This window comes from Polypterus senegalus, chromosome 4 (genome assembly GCF_016835505.1).
Source record: "Polypterus senegalus isolate Bchr_013 chromosome 4, ASM1683550v1, whole genome shotgun sequence".
In the NCBI taxonomy this organism is placed as follows: Eukaryota; Metazoa; Chordata; class Cladistia; order Polypteriformes; family Polypteridae; genus Polypterus; species Polypterus senegalus.
In genome coordinates this window covers 179,508,571-179,532,556 of record NC_053157.1, presented here as the reverse complement: position 1 = coordinate 179,532,556, position 23,986 = coordinate 179,508,571, and the positions used below count along the sequence as shown (strand labels likewise).

General features: G+C 37.0%; 1 protein-coding gene across 4 annotated transcripts; it reads left to right on the top strand.

The window, feature by feature from the left end:
• The first annotated feature begins 2,020 nt into the window (after positions 1–2,020).
• On the top strand, positions 2,021–22,333 carry c4h4orf33 (chromosome 4 C4orf33 homolog). 4 transcript variants are annotated; one of them, XM_039751689.1, is made up of 6 exons: positions 2,021–2,042; positions 8,464–8,644; positions 10,059–10,119; positions 17,299–17,350; positions 18,576–18,775; positions 22,005–22,333. In XM_039751689.1, the coding sequence occupies exons 2-6, from the start codon at positions 8,464–8,466 to the stop codon at positions 22,099–22,101; spliced, it is 591 nt and encodes a 196-aa protein (XP_039607623.1). In that variant the 5' UTR covers positions 2,021–2,042; the 3' UTR covers positions 22,102–22,333. The 4 variants fall into 4 exon arrangements, with proteins under 4 accessions (XP_039607623.1, XP_039607620.1, XP_039607621.1 ...); XM_039751686.1 differs by lacking the exon at positions 2,021–2,042 and adding an exon at positions 4,415–4,514; XM_039751687.1 differs by lacking the exon at positions 2,021–2,042 and adding an exon at positions 4,533–4,904.
• The last annotated feature ends 1,653 nt before the right edge of the window (positions 22,334–23,986 follow it).

Below are 23,986 nucleotides of genomic sequence, written 5' to 3'. Positions count from 1 at the left end.
AATCAAATGTGAAAAACTGGCTGTGCAAAAAATTTGGGTACCCTTGTAATTTTACTGATTTGAATGCATGTAACAGCTTATACTGATTACTTGCAACACTAAATTTGTTGGATTAGGTTGGTAAACCTTGAACTTCATAGACAGGTGTGTCCAATCATGAGAAAAGGTATTTAAGGTGGTCAATTGCAAGTTGTGTTTCCCTCTGACTCTCCTCTGAAGAGTGACAGCATGGAATCCTCAAAGCAACTCTCAAAAGATCTGAAAACTAAGATGGTTCAGTATCATGGTTTAGGGGAAGGCTACAAAAAGATATCTCAGAAGTTTAAACTGTCAGTTTCAACTGTAAGGAATGTAATCAGGAAATGGAAGGCCACAGGCACAGTTGCTGTTAAACCCAGGTCTGGCAGGCCAAGAAAAATACAGGAACGGTATATGCGCAGGATTGTGAGAATTTTTACAGACAACCCACAGATCACCTCCAAAAACCTGCAAGAACATCTTGCTGCAGATGGTGTATCTGTACATTGTTCTACAATTCAGCGCAATTTGCACAAAGAACATCTGTATGGCAGGATGATGAGAAAGAAGCCCTTTCTGCACTCACGTCACAAACAGAGTCGCTTATTGATTGCAAATGCTCATTTAGACATGCCCGATTCATTTTGAAATGAAGTGCGTTGGACTGATGTGACAAAAATTGAGTTATTTGGTCATAACAAAAAGTGCTTTGTATGACGAAAGATGAGCACCACATTCTAAGACAAACACCTGCTACCTACTGTCAAATTTTGGTGGAGTTTCCATCATGCTGTGGGGCTGTGTGGCTAGTTCAGGGACTGGGGCCCTTGTTAAAGTCGAGGGTCTGATGAATTCAACCCAGTATAAACAAATTCTTCAGGATAATGTTCAAGCATCTGTCACAAAGTTGAAGTTACGCAGGGGTTGGATATTCCAACAAGACAATGACCCAAAACACAGTTCGAAATCTACAAAGGCATTCATGCAGAGGGAGAAGTACAATGTTCTGGAATGCCCGTCACAGTCCCCTGACTTGAATATCATGGAAAATTTTTATGTTAATAGGGCGTCATCGGCACAGCCCAGTAGCCCTGAAAATCCTTTGCAGCTGCTGCTTGTTCAGTTTGATGCCCTTGCTGCAACGCAAGATCAATGCTGTCACAGCTCATTCCCAAATCAAAAACAAGCCTTATCACGGTGACTCGATCCAATAGGCTGTCGTTATACAACAATTAGCGCAGCATGGGATGCAGATCGTAGCCGTACAAATGGTGGGGGCGTTTTATTTTCTACCCATGTTCTCTCCGCAGCTTCGTTGAGATCAGCCCATTCGCTCTTTGACTGTATAATTGTTGATTAAATGGCCAGGCCATGTCACAATAAGGGATAGGTTTTATCTATTCATCCATTTTGAAATTCCATTTATTCTGAGTTGGGTCATGGAGTAGTTGGAGGCCATCCCTACTGGCATTGTGCCAAATGCAGGAACAAGCTCAGGACAGCGTGACTGTCAAACGCAAAGAAAACATACACGCGCGCGCGAACCAGGGCACAAATTTAGCATCGCTAATCCATCTAACCTGCTTGTCTGATGGATAGTAAATGTCATGAATGGTCCGGTCCTTAAACTGCTCCGCCCACCACCAGTTTGAACACTGTTCCAATACTCGGTTGCTTTTACGCCCGAAACGTTTTCCTAAAATAAAGCGTTTTCTATTAACTGCCTACTCTAAATGTGTAAATATAACCAGCCATTTCATTTTGGATTCTGTAAGGGCAGGCTAGTGCAGGAGCTCTGCGAAAAAAAAAGCCAAAAAAAACTTGAACACACGCAGTAATAGTGGTAGAAAGCATAGACATAGAATTACTAGACACCGCATGACCAGCACGTCATATGTAAGTCAACGTCACCGCCATATTGCGAGTGGCACTGCTATGGAGTGAAGTAATCAATAATGTGCTGCTTGCGATTGTACAAACCGCTGTACGCTGCAAACCAGATCCCGGGGGATTACATTTCATAGGTAAGGCTGAACAATTGTTTTAGTTATATTTGGCCATTAGAAAATCCCGTTTTATAATCTTGGCACTCAAGGTCACCTTACAATAAAATTAAACAACATTAGTAAAATTAAAACAAGAGAATGATAAACCAATAAGCAATAATTAGCAAACAAACAAAGATAATTGGCAGTAACAGTGCAAAATTCACAATTGGTATGCCAGTTTGAAAAGATAAGTTTTGAGGGCAGTTTTAAAATGTGTTATTGAATCGAGCTGACGTATATGAGAGGGAAGAGAATTCCCGAGTTGAGGAGCACTATGAGAGGTATGGAGGAATATTTCGGAAAAAATGAAATAAATAAATAAATGCGTAAATAAATAAAAGTACTGTGAAATGTGAGCATAAATAAATAAATGTGTCATGAAATGAGAGCCTTAATAAATAAATATGTCATGAAATGAGAGCATAAATAAATAAATGTGTCACGAAATTTGTTTTTCGTTGCTTATTTATTTATTTCATTTTGTCCGTAACATTCCTGCAAACCGTCATGAAATACGGCTTGAAATAAAACTGTCACTTTCACTCGTCAAAGTTGAGAGGGTGGGCTCTAACACGCCCTCTAGTTACTGATTGGTGAATCGATAGCACAAGAATTAATTAGAAAAATGCTTACTACTGCCGATGAAATGGATTCTGCCGAAGATATTACGTATTTCAGAGAGAGAATTGAAGATTTATCGGAAGAAATTAGAATGTTGGCGGCCCTTTTAGACTCCAATATAGATGAAACTGTTTTTGAAATTATCGAAGAACAGGTGGAACGGACTCTACTACACTCCAGTTCAGGTGATGCAGTTCCCTGCTCTGGACGTCCATCCTTTGACATTCCAGCTGAGTCAATAGAACACCTTCTGTTATGTGGTTTAAAAGTACAACAGATTGCAGATCTGTATGATGTATCAGAGAAGACGATCACAAGGCGAAGGAGCCAGTTTGATATACGGTAAGCTGCAACGGCTGTATTAGTTTAGGTACTTTGACATGGAATGCCCAAAGCAGCTCCACCTAATATTTTGAACTGAACAACTTTACCACTGATCAGAGCTGTACAGCTGTTTGAAAAAGTAGCTGCGAATATGCAACTGACTTTCTACTCGTAAAACAAGGGTCAAACACTCAATTCTAAAAGGGCCGCCAACATTGTAATTTCTTCCGATAAATCTTCAATTCTCTCTCTGAAATATGTAATATCTTCGGCAGAATCCATTTAATCGGCAGTAGTAAGCATTTTTCTAATTAATTCTTGTGCTATCGATTCACCAATCAGTAACTAGAGGGCGTGTTAGAGCCCACCCTCTCAACTTTGACGAGTGAAAGTGACAGTTTTATTTCAAGCCGTATTTCATGACGGTTTGCAGGAATGTTACGGACAAAATGAAATAAATAAATAAGCAACGAAAAACATATTTCGTGACACATTTATTTATTTATGCTCTCATTTCATGACATATTTATTTATCAAGGCTCTCATTTCATGACACATGTATTTATTTATGCTCACATTTCACAGTACTTTTATTTATTTACGCATTTATTTATGTATTTCATTTTGTCCGAAATATTCCTCCATATGAGAGACGCTCCAGCTCCCATAGCACAGAGTTTGATGTGTGGTACAGAATGTACAGCTGCAGATGAGAATCAGAGTGAGCGAGTATAGTGTCAGTCTGTAGGAGATCAGTGAGGTTGTGGAGATCTTTAAATGTTAAGAGCAGTATTTTGTATTGTATTCTGTAGTTAACATGGAGCCAGTGAAGTTGAGAGAGAATAGGTGTAATATGTTCAGTGGATTTAGAACAGCAGGTTATTATCATGGCGGCAGAATTTTTGTAGTTGTAAGCGATGGATACGTTTTTATGGGATGCCAGATAGAATAGCATTACAGTAATGTATACGTGAGGTGACTTGGGCATTAACGAATACTTTAGTGCTGTGTTGCGTAAGAACAGGACATCTAGAATTGTTTCGGAGATGGAAGAAGGCAGTCCGAGAAATGTTACTTACAGTATATGGGAGGAATTATTTAATAATAATTATTATTTAATAATTGCCATTATTAGTGTATAAATGGATATAAATAATTGCATGTAAACGATTCGCCAAAATCTGTTGTATGTAAACGATACTGTTTTAAACGTTGTTTTTTTTATCAGAAAACCCGGTTTCCACGTCTACCTGTATTAGTTTAAATGGCAATTTGCCACTCGCAATAGGGCGGACGCGCTGACGTATCGTGTCGACTGGACAACACAGTGAATGCGGCGTCTATCTACTGTATATATGTCTATGGTAGAAAGTGCCCTATTATTTGGCGGAACTCAGTATTTTTCGTTTGTGTCGATGGGAAGCTAAACTAGTTACACTTCTGTGGCGTTCCTTCCTACTTCTGTCCTACCTGGCGAAAACTCGCCGAGTGTACCGATTACAGGTGAGATGGCGTGCTTTCAGTCCGCTTTGGGATGGAGCAGAGAGACGTGAGCAATTGCAAGTTAGAATCAAGTCAAAGATCCTTTAACTTGCACACTTTATCAGTTGATGTTTGTTTATTATCTCATCACCACATATTTATTTTCAACCCGAGTCCCCAGTTTAGTGTTACAACTTAGTAGATGTTTAATGATTTTTAAATAAAAGCGGCCCTTTAAAAAAATTAATGTTCTAAGAGTGAGAGTCTAAGCGATTCAGATCATTAAAGTGACGTTTGTGGAATAGCGAATATGCCGTCGATGTGGTAACACTTCCCACCCAAGTAAATCTATATAATTTACATAATTTGTATGTAGTTCTGTATGAAGTTTGAAGTTACTTGCTTAGTGCGGTAAGTCAAATTAAATGCAGTTTTAGTTGTTTCTGATTGTTGATTTAATTTTGCTTATTGAAATTAATATTGGTTACTTTAAAAATAGCTTCCTTTAGAATAATGCAGTACCTTAAAATTATAAGATAAAATTGGTGTAAGGTCTGAATTTACATAAGCAGTCTTAATTTGGTGTGTTCATAAGAAATGTAATGATATTTAATGAGGTAGAAGTACATAATAACCAAAAATAGTTGTGCCATATATTTGAAATAATAAAATGTATGCTCCAGTTTAAACATTTAAAGTCTAAATATTCTCAATTGTAAGAGAAATTTGTCATTTTTCATCCACAGATACAGGTTCATAACTAGGTGAATTGTAAAGGCTCAAAAGTAACATATTAATAATCACTGACCTTGAAATAGTCTAAAACAGTACCCCACATTATGTTTCCATTTTTAACCGTCTGGGAGATCAGGGCTGTCTTAATGTAATGGCTCAGTGGGCACTGGCTGGGAGTCCCAGGAGCATAGGGACCCACAATCTTTCTGATGCCTATGTATGTTTCTGTTTTGCTATCAAAACAGGGACCCCAGCCAGAGGTGGCCTTAGGGGAGTGCAGGGCCTAAGGCTGACCTACCCCGGTTACATCAAATGCTGTTACTGGTATGTGTGGACTGTATAAACTTGTGTGCAAATTTAATAAAAATAATGTTAACATACACTGGATTTTCTCATTACAGTACTGTATTCAGCGACATTTTTTGCAAGATAACACGTGGCCTTTATCAAAATATAACTGGAGAATATAACTTGACAAATCCACATAAACAGGACACGCGGACCTCAAAAGCGGGGCCTCCTCTAGGTGCGGAACTTGGGCGGTCACCCCATTTGCCAACCCCAAACACCTCTCTTGACCCCAGCACACTACTTTGCCTGGGGGGCCTATGATGCTGTTGAGGTAGCCCTGTGGGGAGTGGCTCTTAGAGGGCTAATCCCACTGGAAAAGAATCAAATATTACAGTATTATTATATTTGCAATCAGCAACATCATAGTAGCATAAATGTCACTCCATGTAGCTACTGTATATTACCAAATCCATTTTTTCCAACATTTTGTGAAAAGGAGTAACTTTGACCTCTCATTAAGGTATCAGTTGATGTGACATGCACAACTTTAGGTTCTTCTGGTCACTTTTTTATTTTTTTTTTGTTCTTTATTTCGCATTATGCAATTTCTCGTATTAGGAATTTGTTAGTTTTCGCATACCCCTTGGGGTCAGAGCGCAGGGTCAGCCATTGTACAGCGCCCCTGGAGTAATTGAAGGTTAAGGGTCTTGCTCAAGGGCCCAGCAGAGTAGGATCTCTTTTGGCAGTGACGGGGATTCGAACTGGCAACCTTTGGGATACCAGCGCAGATCCTTATCCTCAGAGCTACCACTCTGTCACTTTATCGTAAGGGTGTGATTTCTTGCACAATATATGGTCCAAAATAGCTTAATGAGGATTTTTTTAGGTCTAGTCAGCCAAAGATAGGGGCAAACTTGGTTGTCTCACAGTTCTAGATGGAAGTTCTTGCTGTCTGTATGGATTTTTTTTTAGGGTTTTTAAAATTTACCACAAGAAATCAGTATCTGGATTTTTGTGTGGTAATATAGTTTATTTAATAATTATTGCAGTCTGTAATATAAATGCAGATTCTTACGTAAACATATTACAGATAACATAATATAGTCACGTCTGACAACACCTGAAACCAGTTTTAAAGTGTAGTGTGGATTTGTTTTTTGAAAGAATACGTGACACCTTATCTGTTTATCTTAACAGCACCAATAAGTGTAAGACAGTCACATGGTTCATGCGCTACTTTTAATATGTAACTCAGCACATTCCCTGAGAGGATGATTAATTTTACTATCTATCTTTATGCTAATTTTAAATGTGTATCTATAAATTGAAGAAATATTATTCTACCCAGTGTAGGACTTTAGTCTTCAGATTCCTGTTCTCCAGTTCTGCTTTAAAAAAGTAAGATCGTTCTGATTTTAGTAGTTGTTTACTTAATGTTTGTTAAAAACCCATTTTTTTAGACTTGGTTCTGTTACTAGGTTTAGTGTTTTTAGATTGCTGAATTGATAAGTTATGTTGAAGAACTGTTAATGGAGGAATGTGGAGTTTATGAACAGAGAATTTCTAATTTCATATTTATTATTTTAGTGAAATGAAAAAACTGGTCTAATTTGAGTGTGAATCTGTGATTTTTCACCAAGTAAATTTAGCATTTTTAGTGTAAGTGTTAGTGTTTATTTCCATTTCATAAAAGCCAGTGCAGTTGAAGATACTGTTACAAATATAAATATTTGTTAAAATTAGGAAAAGCACACACTTTGGCTTTGTTACAGTGTTTAAACAAAGGAATGAAATGTAATTTAGAGAAGCATAGCTAGATTGATTACACAGTATTTTTAAATAATATAATTGCATTTCCTTATAATTTAGAGAAAGGACATCATCATAGTCCATTGATTAGACCTGCTACCTCATAGATCCAGGGTCTTGGATTTTAGCCCTGGATCTGGATGCTGCCTGTGTGGAGTTGGCCTGCTCTCTCTCGATCAGCTTGGGTTCTCCTCTTTTACTCTTGTTTTTTAAACAGAAGCCATAATTTGCATGTATTCAGTTCCCACCACCATGAATTTCACTGCCCTTCTTCATATTTACGCATTCCTTCTAAATTTTGAAGAAGGAAGGCAAAGAGCTCAAGCAGGCATCAGAATTTTGTCTCCCATTCCAGTACAGAGGCTCTGCTCATTTAGCAGTATGTGACGCCTGAGTAATGTCATTGCAGGCTAGGTGACCATTGGCAGTTTATCTTTTTGCGCTGTTAGCCTGGTCGACAGTCATGCTTCATCACAGTACTTTTCAACATGTAAGATATTCCAATTATCCTTGTCCTGGTAATCACAACACTTATTTGCTAGATTATTGTCAGGTTTAAAGCAATACAGGTTTTCAGAAGATACTGTACACTTTAAAACAGTGTCAGTCTTTACTCTTAAATATAAATTCTGTTTATTTTAAGTTAACTTGGTCAAAGGCGGTGAATCACATTTCATTAGTTAAATTAGCCACACTGGTTGTTTTCTCTCAGGCATAGTATCATCTATAAAACCTACCTTTCATGTCTTTCAACACTGCAGACTATCTGTCTGCACTGCTTACCTTATATAAACCATTGAGATGACTAAACTTGCTGATTTTTCCTAAGTCTTCCTTAGCTTTGACATTTAAAACACCTGCTAAAGATATAGTTGCATGGATTGGGGCTAAAGCACTTGAACATAAATCACAAAGTTATTAGTTCAAGTTCAGTTCCCAGGTTTCTTTGTCATTGTGTGTACCTAAGGAAGCCACTTAACGTTTATACTCAAATTGTAATAATATTTTGTATAAACCAAATATTTTTTGACAGTATATGATGTAAATAATGCTATGTAAAATAAAGATATCTTAACTGAAATTTGGAGAAGCTGAAGAAAAATGTCAACATTTGTTTTGTGAATTTTGCTTTCAGATGGATTATTCTATTACACATACATGGGACAGCATACCAGTTAATCATAACCCTGTAACCATACGCTTACAACCAGGAGATGGTGGCCTGCTAATGGATGTGCGTGGGCCATTTTTTAATGACCCCCCAGCCCCAGCTGGCCCTCCAGGGGAGCCTTTTGATAAACTCTGGGATTATGAAGGTATATAAAATGAGCATTTATTTGTTTGTAATTTCCCCAAACTTTTAAATTAAACAAGGAAAGGTAACTTTTAGCCGGATTTATTTAATTCTTTCAAAATAACAAAAGAACATCTACTGAAATGAATTTGAGTGTTGATCTAGGGATATTTACAGTAGTATTTATTCACACCTATTAAACTTGCTTTTCTAGAAAAAAATTAAAATGCACTTAGCCTTATAACTTTCCTTAGCAGTTCATAATTTATTCAAAAATGATTTTGGTCTTTATTTTAGATAATTACATTATACAGAATTACTGTACAATATGTGTAAATAGACTACATTTAAACTTTAAACTGATTTTCTGGCTATCCATGTCCTTGCTGAAATCTTGATTTTGAGCTCTAATTCTCCAGCAAAACCGGTCATTTCAGTTTTCCTGTAGGAATTAATAGTAGACTGTAATTTACAGTTTTTGACAGCAAATGTTTTGTTTTTATTGTACCTACTTTTAATAAAGATTTTCTTCAATCTACTGGTAGTTTGCAGTTAATGGGTCCGTAATAAATTTAGTTGATCGACTAATGCTGGGATTCAGTTTTACTAAATCCTGCCTGGATTCCACGAAAAAAGAATGACAATATTAGTTTGAAAGTCTTGCCCATCTCTGAGCAAGCCTAATTGCATGAAGTGAATGAGACTGGGATTTTGCTTTTCATAATATTTCGTTTTAACTTTTTAGTGGCACACAGTCCTTTTTTTATAGCATATCCTGAAACTGGCCTGCTTTTTACTGTTCCTGTCAAAAAGCATTGTGATTATGTGGCAAACCTGTTACTCTTACATTCTGTAATTATTAAATTACTTCATTAAGACTCAAAAGCACAATTTTGTGGCTGTTGCATTTTCATATAATCTGAGGGTCTCAAATTCATTTCAACATTTTGCACTGATAAACCATATAATAGAATAACATGACACATTAAAGTTAGTTAAATCAAAAACCTGAAGCAACTCCAATTGGCTAGTGAAACAGGGGGAGATGCTGAAGCAGCTTAAGGTTTGCTGTTAACTGGCAGCTGGTTAAGGAAAAGATAATCAATTTAGGTTTTGGAATCTTAACAAGTGAGCCAATTAATAGGAAGGTAACAAAATATGTTCCATTATCAGGAGTAATTGACTGCTAATCAAGAGTGTGGGTGGAACAAAAACCTGCAGCCACTGCAACCATCCGGAATTTGAGTTTGGCGCCCCTGATTGTAATTAATAGTAATTTAATAAGCACTTTCATTCAGCATTTATTTTATCTTTTATGCAGAAACATTTGTACATAATGTGCTCTTTTATTGTGAAGGTATACAGTGTCAGATGTGCACTTAAATGAAAAGCAGTATGTAATTTTTTTTTCTTAAATTGTTTTTAATTTTTTGCAGTTGCTGAGGCATTCTTTTTAAATAGTACTACAGAGAAATATTTAGAGGTCGAGGTTTGTCCGTAAGTACTGTACATTAGCATTTTGTTAAAAGGTATGCCAGCAGTTTTACTCAAGCGTTCAAGCATTCATTAAATACCTACATTTTATATGCATAGACTTTGTTCTAAAATTACGTATATATATAATGACTGGGTTTCCCTAAATTATGCCATTGTGAATAGATATTTGTTTCTGTTTTTTCTTTGTACATTTAGGCATATTTCTGTTTTTTTTGCAATGTTTCTCTCTGATTTCTTTTAGTTGAAAGTAGACTGTTAGTGAGCAGCAGGTTTCAACTCCTGCCACATATTGTCAGTTGGGTCGAGATCCTTTATTTGATTGGATAACTGCAGATCGCTGTTAATTTGTTGCCTCTGCAGTGTGTTTTTGGTTGCATGTTTTCTTTGTTTGGGCGAATGATCTACCTCGATCAATGTGTCTGTTGCAGACTTTTAACAGGTTTCAGTCAGTCATTTTAACAGGTTTGAATTTCAAATTTCTCTGTATAATTTTCTTTTTTTTTTCCTACACGTTGAGCTCAAGGCTGCCAGGTGTAGGAATGTGTTTGAATAAGCACTAAAATGGACTGGAGCTCTCTGAAGAGCTGTTCACTCTCACCCGCACATCCTTGAGATGCATTAAGTGCCTGTGTTGAATTGTTACACTCTCTTTGTGTTTGCAAGATTTTTTTTTCTCTTTGTATTCTGTTTTTCTTACTACTTCTCAAAAAACTTGCAAGTTAGAGTTAGGCTAATTGGTGGTTCAAAATTGGTTCTGTATGAGTGAATGTAATTGTATGTTTCTCAGCTATGAACTTGTATTCAATCCAGGGATGATTCCTAACTTGCACCCAGGGTTGCCCAGATAGGCTTCAACTTCCTGAGACTCTAATTTTGTTAAGTGATTCAGGAAATAGATATTTGTCAATAGTGTTTTCTTGTTTTTTGAATTTTGTGTATTAAGCAGAAGATTTTAAGTGAGCTTTATTACAAACAAACATCCATCATTCATATTATAATGCTTGCATAATGGGCTGTTGTTGACTTTGCTGCTTGTTTATTATAGGTACTCTTATGTAAGTCATGTTATCTAAAGAGTGTCACTAAATGATATTTAAGTCCTATCTTCCAACTATTAAAATATAACCAATTTAGTAATAATGTTTTATCTAAGGTAATTTACAGTAATATATTTATGATACTATAAAGCTTTAAATTCCATCATGCTAAGTCCTACTACAGCAGGTCTTAGAGCATATCACGACTGATTAGTAGAATGTAAGCTGATATAATGAGTCCAAAATCATTATTTGTTACAAAGTACATGTAAATAATAAAAGGTCAGAGTACACTCATGTATATCAGGACCATTGTTGAAAAAGAAAGAAATGACACTTTTTTTTAATAAAATGAGAGTTTAGAGTTTAACTGATGCATTATTTAATAATGGTTGTCTTCTTGCTTATCGACAATGGCATATGTAGCTGTAGTTTCCTTATCAAATCTGTTTTTTCATTGTGAATGAATTTATTATTATAGAATAAATAAAAATACACATATAAATAAATCTATTTTTCTCAACATTTTTAGGGTATTGCCAAATGCTACACTGACATTTACAAAATTGGTATTAAAAGCAAAGATGAATGAATAACTCTTAATCATATTGAAATATAATTGTCTACATAGAGGTGATTCTCTGCTGAATGAAAATGGCAAATAGTAGGTACCTAGATTTAAATGAAGCATATCATACTCACTTTCAAATTTAGAATTTATAATTTACTCATGTCTTCCTGTTAAAATTCTGTATTTTCTGAGTAGAACTCTTGTTGAGTAGTTAATCAGTTTGGCATGCTTGTTGGACACAGCAGAAAACCCATTATTCTCATATGGATTATGTGCTACCCTGTTTCCTTTTTTACATAGAAATATATTATGTATTACATTTGGTCATGTCCATGACAAAGTCACATTTTTGGTGTGTTTCAAATAACTATTTCAGCTGCAGTGTACACAGAAGTAGCCTTGGGCTTGAACACAATCCATTGTATATAATACACATTTATTTATTCATGCACTTTTAGTGTAGAGTTGCCAGGGCACTGGAGAATCTGTAGTTGCAATGTGGAAGAAAAAGAAAGTCTCTGGGGCAATCTGCATGTGAACATTCAGAAAGTATTCACAATTCAAGTGAATCAGCACCCACACATGAAGAGGTAGCAGTGCCACTGTACTATACTTACGGCGTTCCCTTTGCATAATTTACTTACAATGGAATTGATAGAGATGGATTGGTGGCACATATTGATTGTGCCTTTTACTGCTTTTTTAGGGTTTGTAAATTAAAAAAGAAAAGTGGTTTAATAATTGTGCCAATTCTGAATAGAGTACTAAAGTAGTAAAATTGGCAACAGTCATTATTGTTTGTTGGCAATTGGGATATAGCAAGAATACATTTTTTTAACATTTCTACTAAAGCTATGATATTACCCATACATGCATTTTGCAGTAAAAAAAGTACAAATGCTATGAAGATTTTACAAACTAAGTATTTTTTGAATATAACCAGTATGTCAATGCAATGCAAATGTAAACATATGCCAAATGCTGTTTCAGCTACAGTCGTTATTCTGATGATTGCTTAGTACCTAGGTATCTCAGACAAAGATACATTTTCCCCCTAATCTTCCAGGTTTTCATAGTCTCCAATAACTAGTCGTGGTGAATCCTAACCATTCTTCACTCAGCAAACTGAGAAAATTGAAGAAATTTGTGCATAAGACTTTTTCCTCAAGGAAATTGAGAAGTGCAAAAGTTTTATTATTATGGGAAGCAAGTTATTATTGCTCTGAGCATGTTTCAAATTTGATTTCATGGTAATTTGGTAAGAATGTTTTGTAAGAGTTGGCAGAGAAGGAATCATGTTTTTTTTAGCATAGTTGCCCATATATTGGGAAAGACCTTTCAGCAGTATAATCAGTTTGCAGGAAGTCATGTAGCTGGTATTACACTTACAAATGCTGTTGAATTTTCCCTAAAGTGACAAAACTGTATTGATTGTACAGTACCATTCTTAGATAAATACCAGCTCACTAACTGTCTTTATCTTCTGTGCATGGATATATTCTGCCTTTCTACAGTTCAGTTCAAAAATTGACTAATTTTTATTAGATACTGGTTTCTTCAGAGTTTTTCTACCATCTGTATTATTCTTACTTTGTTGTATCTCTGCAGTAGATAGGAAGTCTTTCTTACAAGTATGAAACACTGGTGAAGTTCTATCTTTTCTTTGTTGCACTGATGTGAAAAAAACAATGTCATACATTCTTAAACTGTAAATAGTATTACTTCATGTCATTGTTAGATGCCTTCTGAACAAAGTATAGATAAAATAGTGCCATTGCTAGCATCAAAATCAATCGAAAGATTTGTTTGACGTAAGATTTGCTCTAAGCACTCATTAGTTGAAATCGCCTCCCACCCTTTTTAGGGAGTGGTGTTGATTGATATACTGTAGAATATCTAAATGCACATTGCTCTCCTTATGAGTCACCCTCTCCATAGTGTGTATCTGCTTGCCCCTTAAAACATGTTCCATAGTGTCACTTTAGTAGGTGGCATAAAACGTCTTTACCCTCATGACTCATTCAACAATTTATACTGTCAGAAATAGATTACTTGATTAAATAATGTTTGATGTCCTAGGTTTACATCTTGCAAGTTTGAGCCCCATTCCTGGACTCTACTCCTAGAATGACAGTGAAGACAATACTACATGACATACAGTATATTTTACTAATTATTGTATGTAGTTTCTTATGTATTATGAGTGCTATATAATGTACCAGGAGTTTTGTGTTAAGTTTTTGTACTGACAGTTTCATTACCTTTTTATTTAATGGCGCTTGCTTTCACTGGGTGATAGGATAGTGCAAGTAAAAATTTGTGAATGTGATATGCACCAAGAAAACTGACAAAAGACAATTACTGTTTCTTAAAAGTTTCTGTTATTTCCTAAACATGAAATGTTGTGTATTAGAATTAACTAGCTATGCTACTTGTCAAAGACAGGTAATATATATCTAAAAATATTTGATTTTTCTTGCCCTATGTGTTCCTTCAATGTTTTTTCTCTGTATCCTTGTGTGTGGAACCTGTCTTGCCTGGCACTCCCTCAATCAGGCGGGTTGCCATAAAGCCTGCTTCTCAGACATTTGAAGGATCTCTGTTTGCCTCAGGTTCACTTTTATACTTTGTGTCCTAGAAGGCAACTTTCAGCTTGGCTTCTACACATTTACTCCTTCCTATGTGTCAGACACCCCAGTAACTATCTTCGACCTGCTGAAATCAAGCAAACGGTTAAGGAGTATAATGGCCAGAACAGAGAGGCTCAGGAGGAGCATCTATCCACAGGCTATAAGACTTCTTAACCTGGACAAGCCACCACAATGTTTTCATTATAACACAAACTTAGCTCTCCCCCTTACTGTTTCCAGCTTGCGCTATGTCATTTAAGTCTATTTACTTTAACCAGCAAGCTAGCACACTGCTCTTACATATTATTATTATTATTATTGTTATTAATCTATTACATTTGCACACAGTTCAGATCCCTTGTTTAAAACGGTAATGCTTTATTTGGATAGATGCTTTTTTCTATACATTGGATAAATAAAGTTTGATTGATCTATCTTTTACTTCACAGAAGAAAAAAAACAAGCACCATTTGCAATGTTTATAAGGCAAATATTAACCTTTTTTCATCCAGTTCATCATTAAAGGATCTTGAGATGGGGTGTAACGCAAATGCTGGCAGAAACAAGCTCAAGATTAGAGTGCATTTCAGAATCACAATCACAGTTAAATAGTATTGAACCTGGGTAATTGTTACTGCATAATTGATAAACTACTAGAATAACATATGGAATTAACAGGTAAAGACTATTCCCTTCCTGAAGAAAAACAGAAAAAGATTAGAGACACAACATTTTGACTGTGGAGCCTTTATCAGGTGTGTGATCAAAAAGAAATAAAGCAAGTCAGTTAAATGGGAAGAAAAGGAGGGACTAAAGCTGGGAATGCACTGTGTTGTGACACCTTTCTTTTATGGCCAGCATTAAGTGTTTCAGCTACATGTACTACAGTGCTCTTCTGTGGGAGTAGATCAGATGGGCTAGCCTTCACCACCAATGTGCATAATGAGCCTTGGGAACCCATGACACTGTCACTGGTTCATCTATTGACTAGTTGTCCTTCCTTGGACCACTTCTACTAGGTACTAATCACTGCTTACCAGGAACACCCCAGAAGACAAGCTGTTTTAGAGATGCTCTGACCTAGTCAACTACCCATCACAGTTTGGCCCTTGTCAAAGTTTTCCTGTTTCCAAAACATCATCTTCAAGAACAGACTGTTCATTTGCTGCCTGTCATATCCCACCAGGATAATCCATGTTATTCACTTCACCTGTGAGTGGTTTTAATATTGTGGCTGGTGTTTTTGCAAGGGATAAAGTGGCTCCTATTACAGTAGAAAGAACCTCCTGTTGAAACCAGCTCCTTTGTGAAGTGAGCTGTGGACACAATGTTTTTATAAATTATGCTTGATGGAAGCATATCATAGGTGAATTGGGGAAAAAGGCTTCTATGGAAGGGGCCATATAGAAAATTTCGGCATTTTGTTTACTGACCCGAGGAAGAGTTAGAGAGTTAGGATGGAATGGGAGGATACGTGGGATATGGTATTGCTCTTTGGATGAATGTTGCATGTTCTGTTCCAGGCTTGGTTGATGGCACAGTCCATAATGTGAGAAGAGTGTCCTCTGTCAATGAAAAAACTCTTCATTCTGAGTGTCATATTAAAATGAACTTCACCACTGCATTTTTGCATGGGTGAACCCTATAATAGACATACATCTCATTTAGGTTTGGTTCCTGCTTTGTGCCACACACTTATGGCTGAATTTTCACATCTCTTTGACACTGCATTTTAAAAGCATTGTAAAAAAATATATATTTATAAAACATGGTTATATAACTACAGGGATCTTTCATTTTCCTGGTAATTGTAGTTTTTAATTAAAATGTAAAAACAGGAAAAGAAACCGGTTAAAAAATGATTATAATAGGAAATCTCACACATACTCTTCTCTGTCATTTTTTTCTAAATGAGGTTGACTTTTATATATTTATTTTAAGCTAAATATGTGTCATATTATTTGACTGTAATGCATTTAAATACATTTCATTAAGTGTTTATTTTTATTAATTTTAATTCAGAAAATAGAAAAAAAAAGTTTGCTTTGCTCCACTGCATTATCTATCTATAAATTGTACTGTGATAGACAGACAATGATAACAAACAACTGTTGTAGTACTTATACACTACTACACACAGTAGAATCTTACTGAATTCAAGAATATTCAATTGTTAATTACATCTACAGAAGTATGCTTGGGAAGGTTAATCAGAATTTTGATTTTTGATTGTTACTCCCAAAATCAAATTACATATGAATTTTGGTTATGAGGCAGAATACTAGGGAACACTGTTGCACCTGGAGCAAATTATTTTTAATTTTTTTTTTATGTTGGCTTTTCCTTCCCTTTATGTTTGAACTCTTGTGGCAGTTGCCTATATTTTACCAGATAATAGCAAAAAATGGGTTAAGAAAATAGATGGATGGTAGAAATTTGTAAGCGTAATAAAATGGAAAACATGGTATGAAAATCTTAAGTGAATCAGTATTCATTTTATATAAAATTAACTCCCATTTTCAGGAACTTTCTAAACATTTAATAATATTATAATTCCAACCAAAACACTGTAAAGCATGTGTATAGAAACAAGCTAAAATAGTAGCATTAATTGAATGGTCTAAAATGACTCAGAATTAACTGAAACTTTGCTTATAACCCTTTAAAAACTGAATATATTTTTACTGAATGTTCCTTGAGGTATAAATTACAGGTAGACTGGATATCGCAAAGTATGCTTATGGAAGAAATGGAGTGGTACTGCAGAAGACTGCACTTTAAATATAATGGGGATAAGAGGTCTAGAGTAAAAATTAATAACACAAATAAAGTAACCTCAAAAAAGTAATGGTCACTTCAGCAATAGCATTTTTGTCAAATAAACTGCTTCATTAAATTTGATTTGATTTTTTTAACTATATCTTTATTTTTTATTTCATAGTCATGGCCAGCATTTGATACTACTCTTGCATGGCAGAGGAAATGCTTGGAAAGTAAGTAAAATACATTAGTATTGAAACCTTTAATATAGTTTAGAAAAAGGAAGGGGCCATTGGGGAAAATCAAATTAAAATGAAGTAAATGTCAGTATTTCATATAATCTACCAATTTTCTGAGAGCCTCCGTTTACCAGGGCTGGATTATATGGAGCAAGAGCTCAGGAGGAAGAGAAATACAGCAGGGAACATACTTTGGATTGATTGCTTTTGATCACATAGCACACACATAAACACAGCCGCAATCAATTTGGAAAGAAATCCAAATGAACAATGGGAGAACATGCAAAATTAACAAAGATGATATCACATCTGGGAATTAATATCTTTCCAACAAATTAGTATGTCAGCATTTTTTTTGCTGTCTACAAACATTTTACCCCATTTACATTCACTGTTAACACTGAAGATATAGTATGATAACTGTTAAAACAAACTAGGATTCTTTATGGGTGAAAACTATGTTCAGAAAACATGAAGAAACCATGTCAAAACTGCAGGCTGATGTCTTGTAAGTCTCAAGCTCAACAGACAGCAACTTAATAAAAGCAGCTGAAATTGAATTAAGCAGTATAATATAGTTTATCTAGTGAATGAGGGCGAAATTGATGTAAAATACTCACATTACTAAGAATAGTGCATAGCCTCTACATTCATTACCTGACAACCTCATTCACCTAAAGCTTCAGCTTTAAAGTTTTTACTCAAGTTATTCTGCATTTAAACAAAACACTGTATTGTATTTTGAATTGTATTCATGATACAAGTGCACCTCACATTACAGCAAATGGAAAAGAAGAAATATGCCACAGAATGATAATCACAAAGATGTTTCACAGAGCAGACTTACAAAAACATCAGATAAATGTTATTTCCCTGCTGAAAAATTACAAAGGTTAGAATCGCAACATTTTGACTGTTGAGTTTTGATTAGGTGTGCCAAATAGTGTTTGTACTTGTTCTTTCCTTTTATAGATGTGTACTATTGCAGCTGTTCTTTAATTCCCCTATGTTTTTAACAGGTGAGTGAGATGTGCTTGGGGTTGCTTATGCACAAACTAGGATTATCTTTTGGAATATATTTTTGTTTTATGTTCCTACACAAGCAAAGAAATAAATATGCAAATTTAATATCATTTACTTTATGTAATTGAAATTAGGTGCAGTAGCTTAAATGAATCATTAGTTTTAATGCTAATGAATTTTTGCTTTACTATTTAAGAGAGGATTGAGTTTAAAATATGAAGCTTCCATTGAGGGAAATGAATGGCATGGAAAAGCACTTCTTCCATGGAGGTACTTTCCTCCTGGTGTGAATAAAATGAACTTGTATGCAATTCATGGATCTGACCCTAGAAGAACTTATGAAGCACTTTATCCGGTTCCAAGGGAGGACCTCAAACCAGGACAGGGGCCAAATTTGTAAGTATATGCAATAATATTGTTAGTATAACATTGATATATATTGTGACAGATGGGGGCGCTGTCGTGCCCTTGAATCCACAAATCAGGTGCCAGACACCAGATAAAAGTCCAATAATTATATTTATTCAAATTGTAAAGTGCACAAAGCACCCTCCACTCCACAATACTCATAAATAATAAAACAATACACTATAATAATCAATCCTCCACTCTTCCAGACGCATTGTCACCCTTCCTCCCGACTCAGCTCGTCCGACTGGGATTTACCAGAGTCCTTTATAGTTCATGACCCGGAAGTGCTTCTGAGCCCTCAGTCCATGTGATTATCCAGCACTTCCAGGTCAGGTATAAACTCCTCTTCTTCAACCCGGAAACACGTCATTTCCTCTGTCCATGTGACTGGGATGTACTTCTGTGCTGTAGGGAAAATACAAGTCTCTGGGCCTCCCTGCAGCGGCTCCTGGCGGCCCCGATGTTATCCAGCAGGGCTGTACAGGAAAACTCCAATGTCCATGATGCCCTGCTGGAATTCAGGGCACCTCCATGCTGTAGGAAGGCTCCATCTGGTGGCCTAGGGGTATTGGCTGGGATGAATGGCCGGCCATATATCACAAATATATATATACTAGCCAACCCGCGGCGTAGCATACGCCGCATAATCAGGCCGCTTTTTAAATGATTTTAAGCACAGAGGAAAAAATAAACATTTGAAAAATCCATAATTTAATAAACCACCAAGAAAAGTAACATTGCAACAATGCACGCTACGAACCAACATACAATTGTCCGTGACTGAAAACCGGAGGAGCGCCATTGCGCTTTCTCCTTCCAAAGCGAAGGACGGGGTTGAACGGCGCTCGTTCAGTACGCACTGCCCGCTTATGTGCCCGCCCCCAACTCCCTACCTGAATCGCTTTCGTCTGTGTACGCACCTGTGAGTCACGTTGACTGTTAATTTTCCAAACATCGCCTCAGTCGGTTTCCACGTTGATTTTTCATTGTTCTTTTCAGTTCCGGCTGCTTTTTTTTTTTATATATAATCCACCAAGTCACCCGACCACTTGGGGCTTTACAAAGGGCAGGGACGTAATCAGTGCAAGCGTATGACCCCGCACGTACTGGGAATTTCTCGTTCGTGGGGAACAATTGGAAGCCACGGTCTCCATCACGAATGGGGTTCAACGGCTTACCCACGCCGGGTAGACACACGTTGATCCATTCAGTGTAGCGCGCGTGCAGTACCGGACATACAAGTGCATCACGGACCTGTTAATGCTCAATCTCACGTGGCTGAAAGCCACTTGTCCCTCTAAGAATTTGGACGCCGACCGCTGTTGGGTCGTGTAACTATTTTGCAGGTGGGAGTCTCGTTCGTTTTCGGAAATAACCAGCCAAATCGCTCCACCAACTAAGAACTGCCATGCACCACCACCCACAGAATCGAGGAAGAGCTATCAATCTGTCAATCCTGTCCGTGTCCGGGCCGGGTGAGGTTTCCTGTGTTGAGTCAAATGAAGCGAAAGGCTCCACACCTGGTGGTGCCCTTCCGTCAGTTCCTTTAAGTTTCAGCTTTGTAACCATACTCCGCCCTGAACCCAAAGACTTTGGTTACCCGCCTGTTGCGGGGCCTGCATTGGTGAAGCAGGTGAGACGGTAATGAAATAGAGGCACAGGGCTTATTGGTTTTTAAAGACTGCTTCCTTCATTGGGTTTTAACCAATGCACGGAACGAACCAACACACAATTGTCCGTGCGGCGCTCAAGGTGGAACAGGAGGAGAGGAGAAGGACATCCACTCCGCTCCCTCCGTCATGCTAGTCTGCTGTACACTGCCTGCTCATGTGCCCACCTCCAACTCGTCACTCGAGTTGTTGTCTTTGTACAGTCCAGATGCACCTGTGACTCACGTAGACTTTTCATTGCTCTGTGCAGTTTTGGCTGCCTTTCTATATATAATCCACCATGACACCCGACCACGGTGGTAGGGGGGTGTGTACAAAGTGCAGGAGTATCTAAGAAGACACATGTTTGTCGCGGATGCGAATTGCTGTATGTAGCGTGTAAAACAGTTTGCTATAGTGCACGCGGTCGTGTGTCGTAACCGAAAACTCGTTTTTTAAAGACTGCTCATTTCATTGTGTTTTAACCTCAGTTGTAAAGGAACATTTAAGGATCCCATGGGATACCCCTCGCAAACAGTTTTACACGCCGCATATGGCGATTCACCTCCGGGAGAAACATGCCTCTATTAACAGTCAATGTGGGTCGGAGCTGCATGTGACCTCTACGACAGACGAATATAAATGACGCCGGTTTTTCTGTGTCGTCGCGTCCGAGTTGGTGGGCGTGGCTCTGTGAGTTGTCGTCTTATCCAATGTTCTTGGAGTTGGTGGGCGTGGCTCCTTCCTGCGTGCGCCATCGGTGTCTCACTTGTCGGCGGCTTAGTGAATCCACGCCCCTTCCGGCATGCTTTCCATGGTTGTCTTGCCTTAGTGAATTATATTATATATTATATAATATATATAATATAATATAATATATCTATATATTATAGATACACACACACACACACAGAGTGACTGGTGGACAAAGTGCAAGAGAGAACTAATAGGAATTAGCTAAGGCGCCAGCTGGGCTACTCCATTTTATTGTTGCCATTGCCAGTACCAAAAGAAATGAATCAAAAGTGTTCCAGCGCTTCTGCACTTACAGGTGGTCAAAACAATGGCCCAAATTGGCCAAGTTAAACAAAAATATGCTCAGTCCGTACCATAGTGTCGTTCCCAGAATGAGCCGCCATCCTTTGGGGTGGCCTGTTCTTATTGTGTCTTGGCTGGAAGGGGTAGAGCCATGAGGGTGCTGAAGGCGGGCGCTAGGTGTCATTTTGGGGCTGCTTCTCTGAACTGCAGGAGACAATGAAGATGTGACAGCGCCCCCTCTCATCATGGCATGGTACTGCTTACATTACCAGAGCTAGAAGAATGACTCCCAGGCACACATGCATAACTATATATACAACAGAGTATATTTTATATAAGTAAAATATGCACAGTTTGGGTACATGCATGATTAAAACATGCAGTGATCTGGCTATAAGGCCCTAAATTGGATTAGATGGATTTGAGAATGTATACTTACATTTTTTTGTGTTAATGTTTGAACACAAGATGAGACCTGTGGCCGGCTGTATGACTAATTTTTTTAAAATTGTTTTTTCATTATTTAGCCATCTTCTGGAATACTTCCAAAATTTCAATCTGAAGGACATAATGGGAAATGATTTTCTACAGCCTGATTCGGACCTGTGGAGCACATGCTGCTGATTAGCTAGAATATTGCTTATGAGTACTGCATAGTAATAATCCTTAAGCACTTCTACATTTCATGAAGGAGCGATACTTTGAATCATTACATCAGATTATTGAAGCTACAGTGCTGATGAAACACCTCTCATATTCAGTTGAGTAATTATGGTTTTGTTAAGTATCTTCAGCCATTCAATAATACATTATTAAGAACATTCTCTTGGTTAAAGAATAAAATTTGAAAAACATACTGGAATTTCCTGTTGTTTATTTACAATTATATTTCTGTTATACGTATATATTATATACTAGAGGGAGAGAGAGAGATAATGGATTGAAAGTAATTTTTATTAAACTTGATTGTGATGGAGTTTTGTAGAATGGGATAATCAAGTAGATTTCTTGTTGCTTGAAAACCTGCCTGGTTTTCTAATTAATTAGTGACAGTTACACTACTATAAATACCAAATACAGTACCTTGTATTACAGTTGTTAAAAGTTTAAAGTGTACAACTTTATAATACACTGGAAGCTGATCATTTTCTAGATGATCTAATTAATATAGTCAGACATATAAAGAGAAACTACTATTACTAATTCACAAGATCATTAATAAACTGTAACCACTGAGGAATTTTTCTTTCTTTGTTTTTTTAAATTACTTGCTTTGTTTTTCCACATTCAATACACTAAATAGGCGAGATGATCTGAAATGTGTTGAACATTTTACTCTGTATTGGTGTCAAACTCTGATGGCTTGGCTCATCAGTCCTGCTTCATGTAGTTGGTGTTGGTCCATAGTTTTGAAGTTTCTGATGGCGTCCAAACGGAAATCACCTTTTTTGTTAAGGAGTTCTCAGTGGTAAGAATGAAAAAGTCAACTACAACATGAACTTAGCGTATTGAAAGTGTTAATCTGACAATAGAGCCATTACACCTAATAATGTACGGCAGTTTGCAAGAACATCAATAACCACTGCACAGCAATCTTTTTGAAAAGTCTTGCTCCTGAAAGGTTTTTGCTGATTGTGACAGGTACCTACTGGGTATGCACAAATATAGTTTTGGTTTTACTGCATCACATAGGAACTCTGAGACATAGACATTTATATGTTTACTGACAATAACGTATTTAGTAACATTTATGTTTCGCATACGCTATTAAATTCAACAGAATTAAAAGTGTTTTGCTCCTGATTTTCTTTTGAATTCAATGTATGGTGCATCACTGCAGTGTCCAACAGTAGTCAGCAAGCATTGACAGATTCCAGTTGCCCTGGTATCGTTTCTCCAACGTAATGATGTCCTGGTGAAACCTTTCACTGTGTTTGTCACTGACAGCACCAAGATTTGCGGGGAAGAAGTCCCAAGTGTGAGAAAATGTCCCAAGTAGAGGAAATGAATCTTGAGTGACATGTTGCTTGCACTTCATTGTCTTGTATGCTTTGAGAAGTTTGTCTACCAGTTGAAGTAGTTTGGGGCCCTGTAATTGCCCAGAAAATTGTCAGCAACATCTTTGAAGGCTTTCCAGGCAATTTTTTCCAGTCCAACTAACAGATCTTCAAACTGCTTGTCACACATAACATGTCTGATCTGGGGGCCAACAAAAATGCCCTCTTTGATCTTGGCATCAGTTATTCTTGGGAACATCTGTCTTAAATAACGAAAACCTTCACCTTCCTTGTTCAGTGCTTTCATGAAATTCTTCATGAGTCCCAGTTTTATGTGAAGAGTAGGCAAATGTATCTTTGCCGGGTCGACAAGTGATTCAGGTGCCACATGTTTCTGTCCTGGATCTAACTTTTTACAGAGCATCCAGTTCTGTCTAGAATAGTGTTACTCTTTAGCACAGCTGTCCCATTCACAGATGAAACAACAGTACTTTGTATAGCCAAGCTGCAGC

Coding starts and splice junctions, on each gene's coding strand:
- c4h4orf33 (XM_039751685.1), top strand. Junction 10,120..17,298: donor TTAGAGGTCGAGGTTTGTCC/GTAAGTACTGTA, acceptor TTTATTTCATAG/TCATGGCCAGCATTTGATAC. Junction 18,776..22,004: donor CCAGGACAGGGGCCAAATTT/GTAAGTATATGC, acceptor TTCATTATTTAG/CCATCTTCTGGAATACTTCC.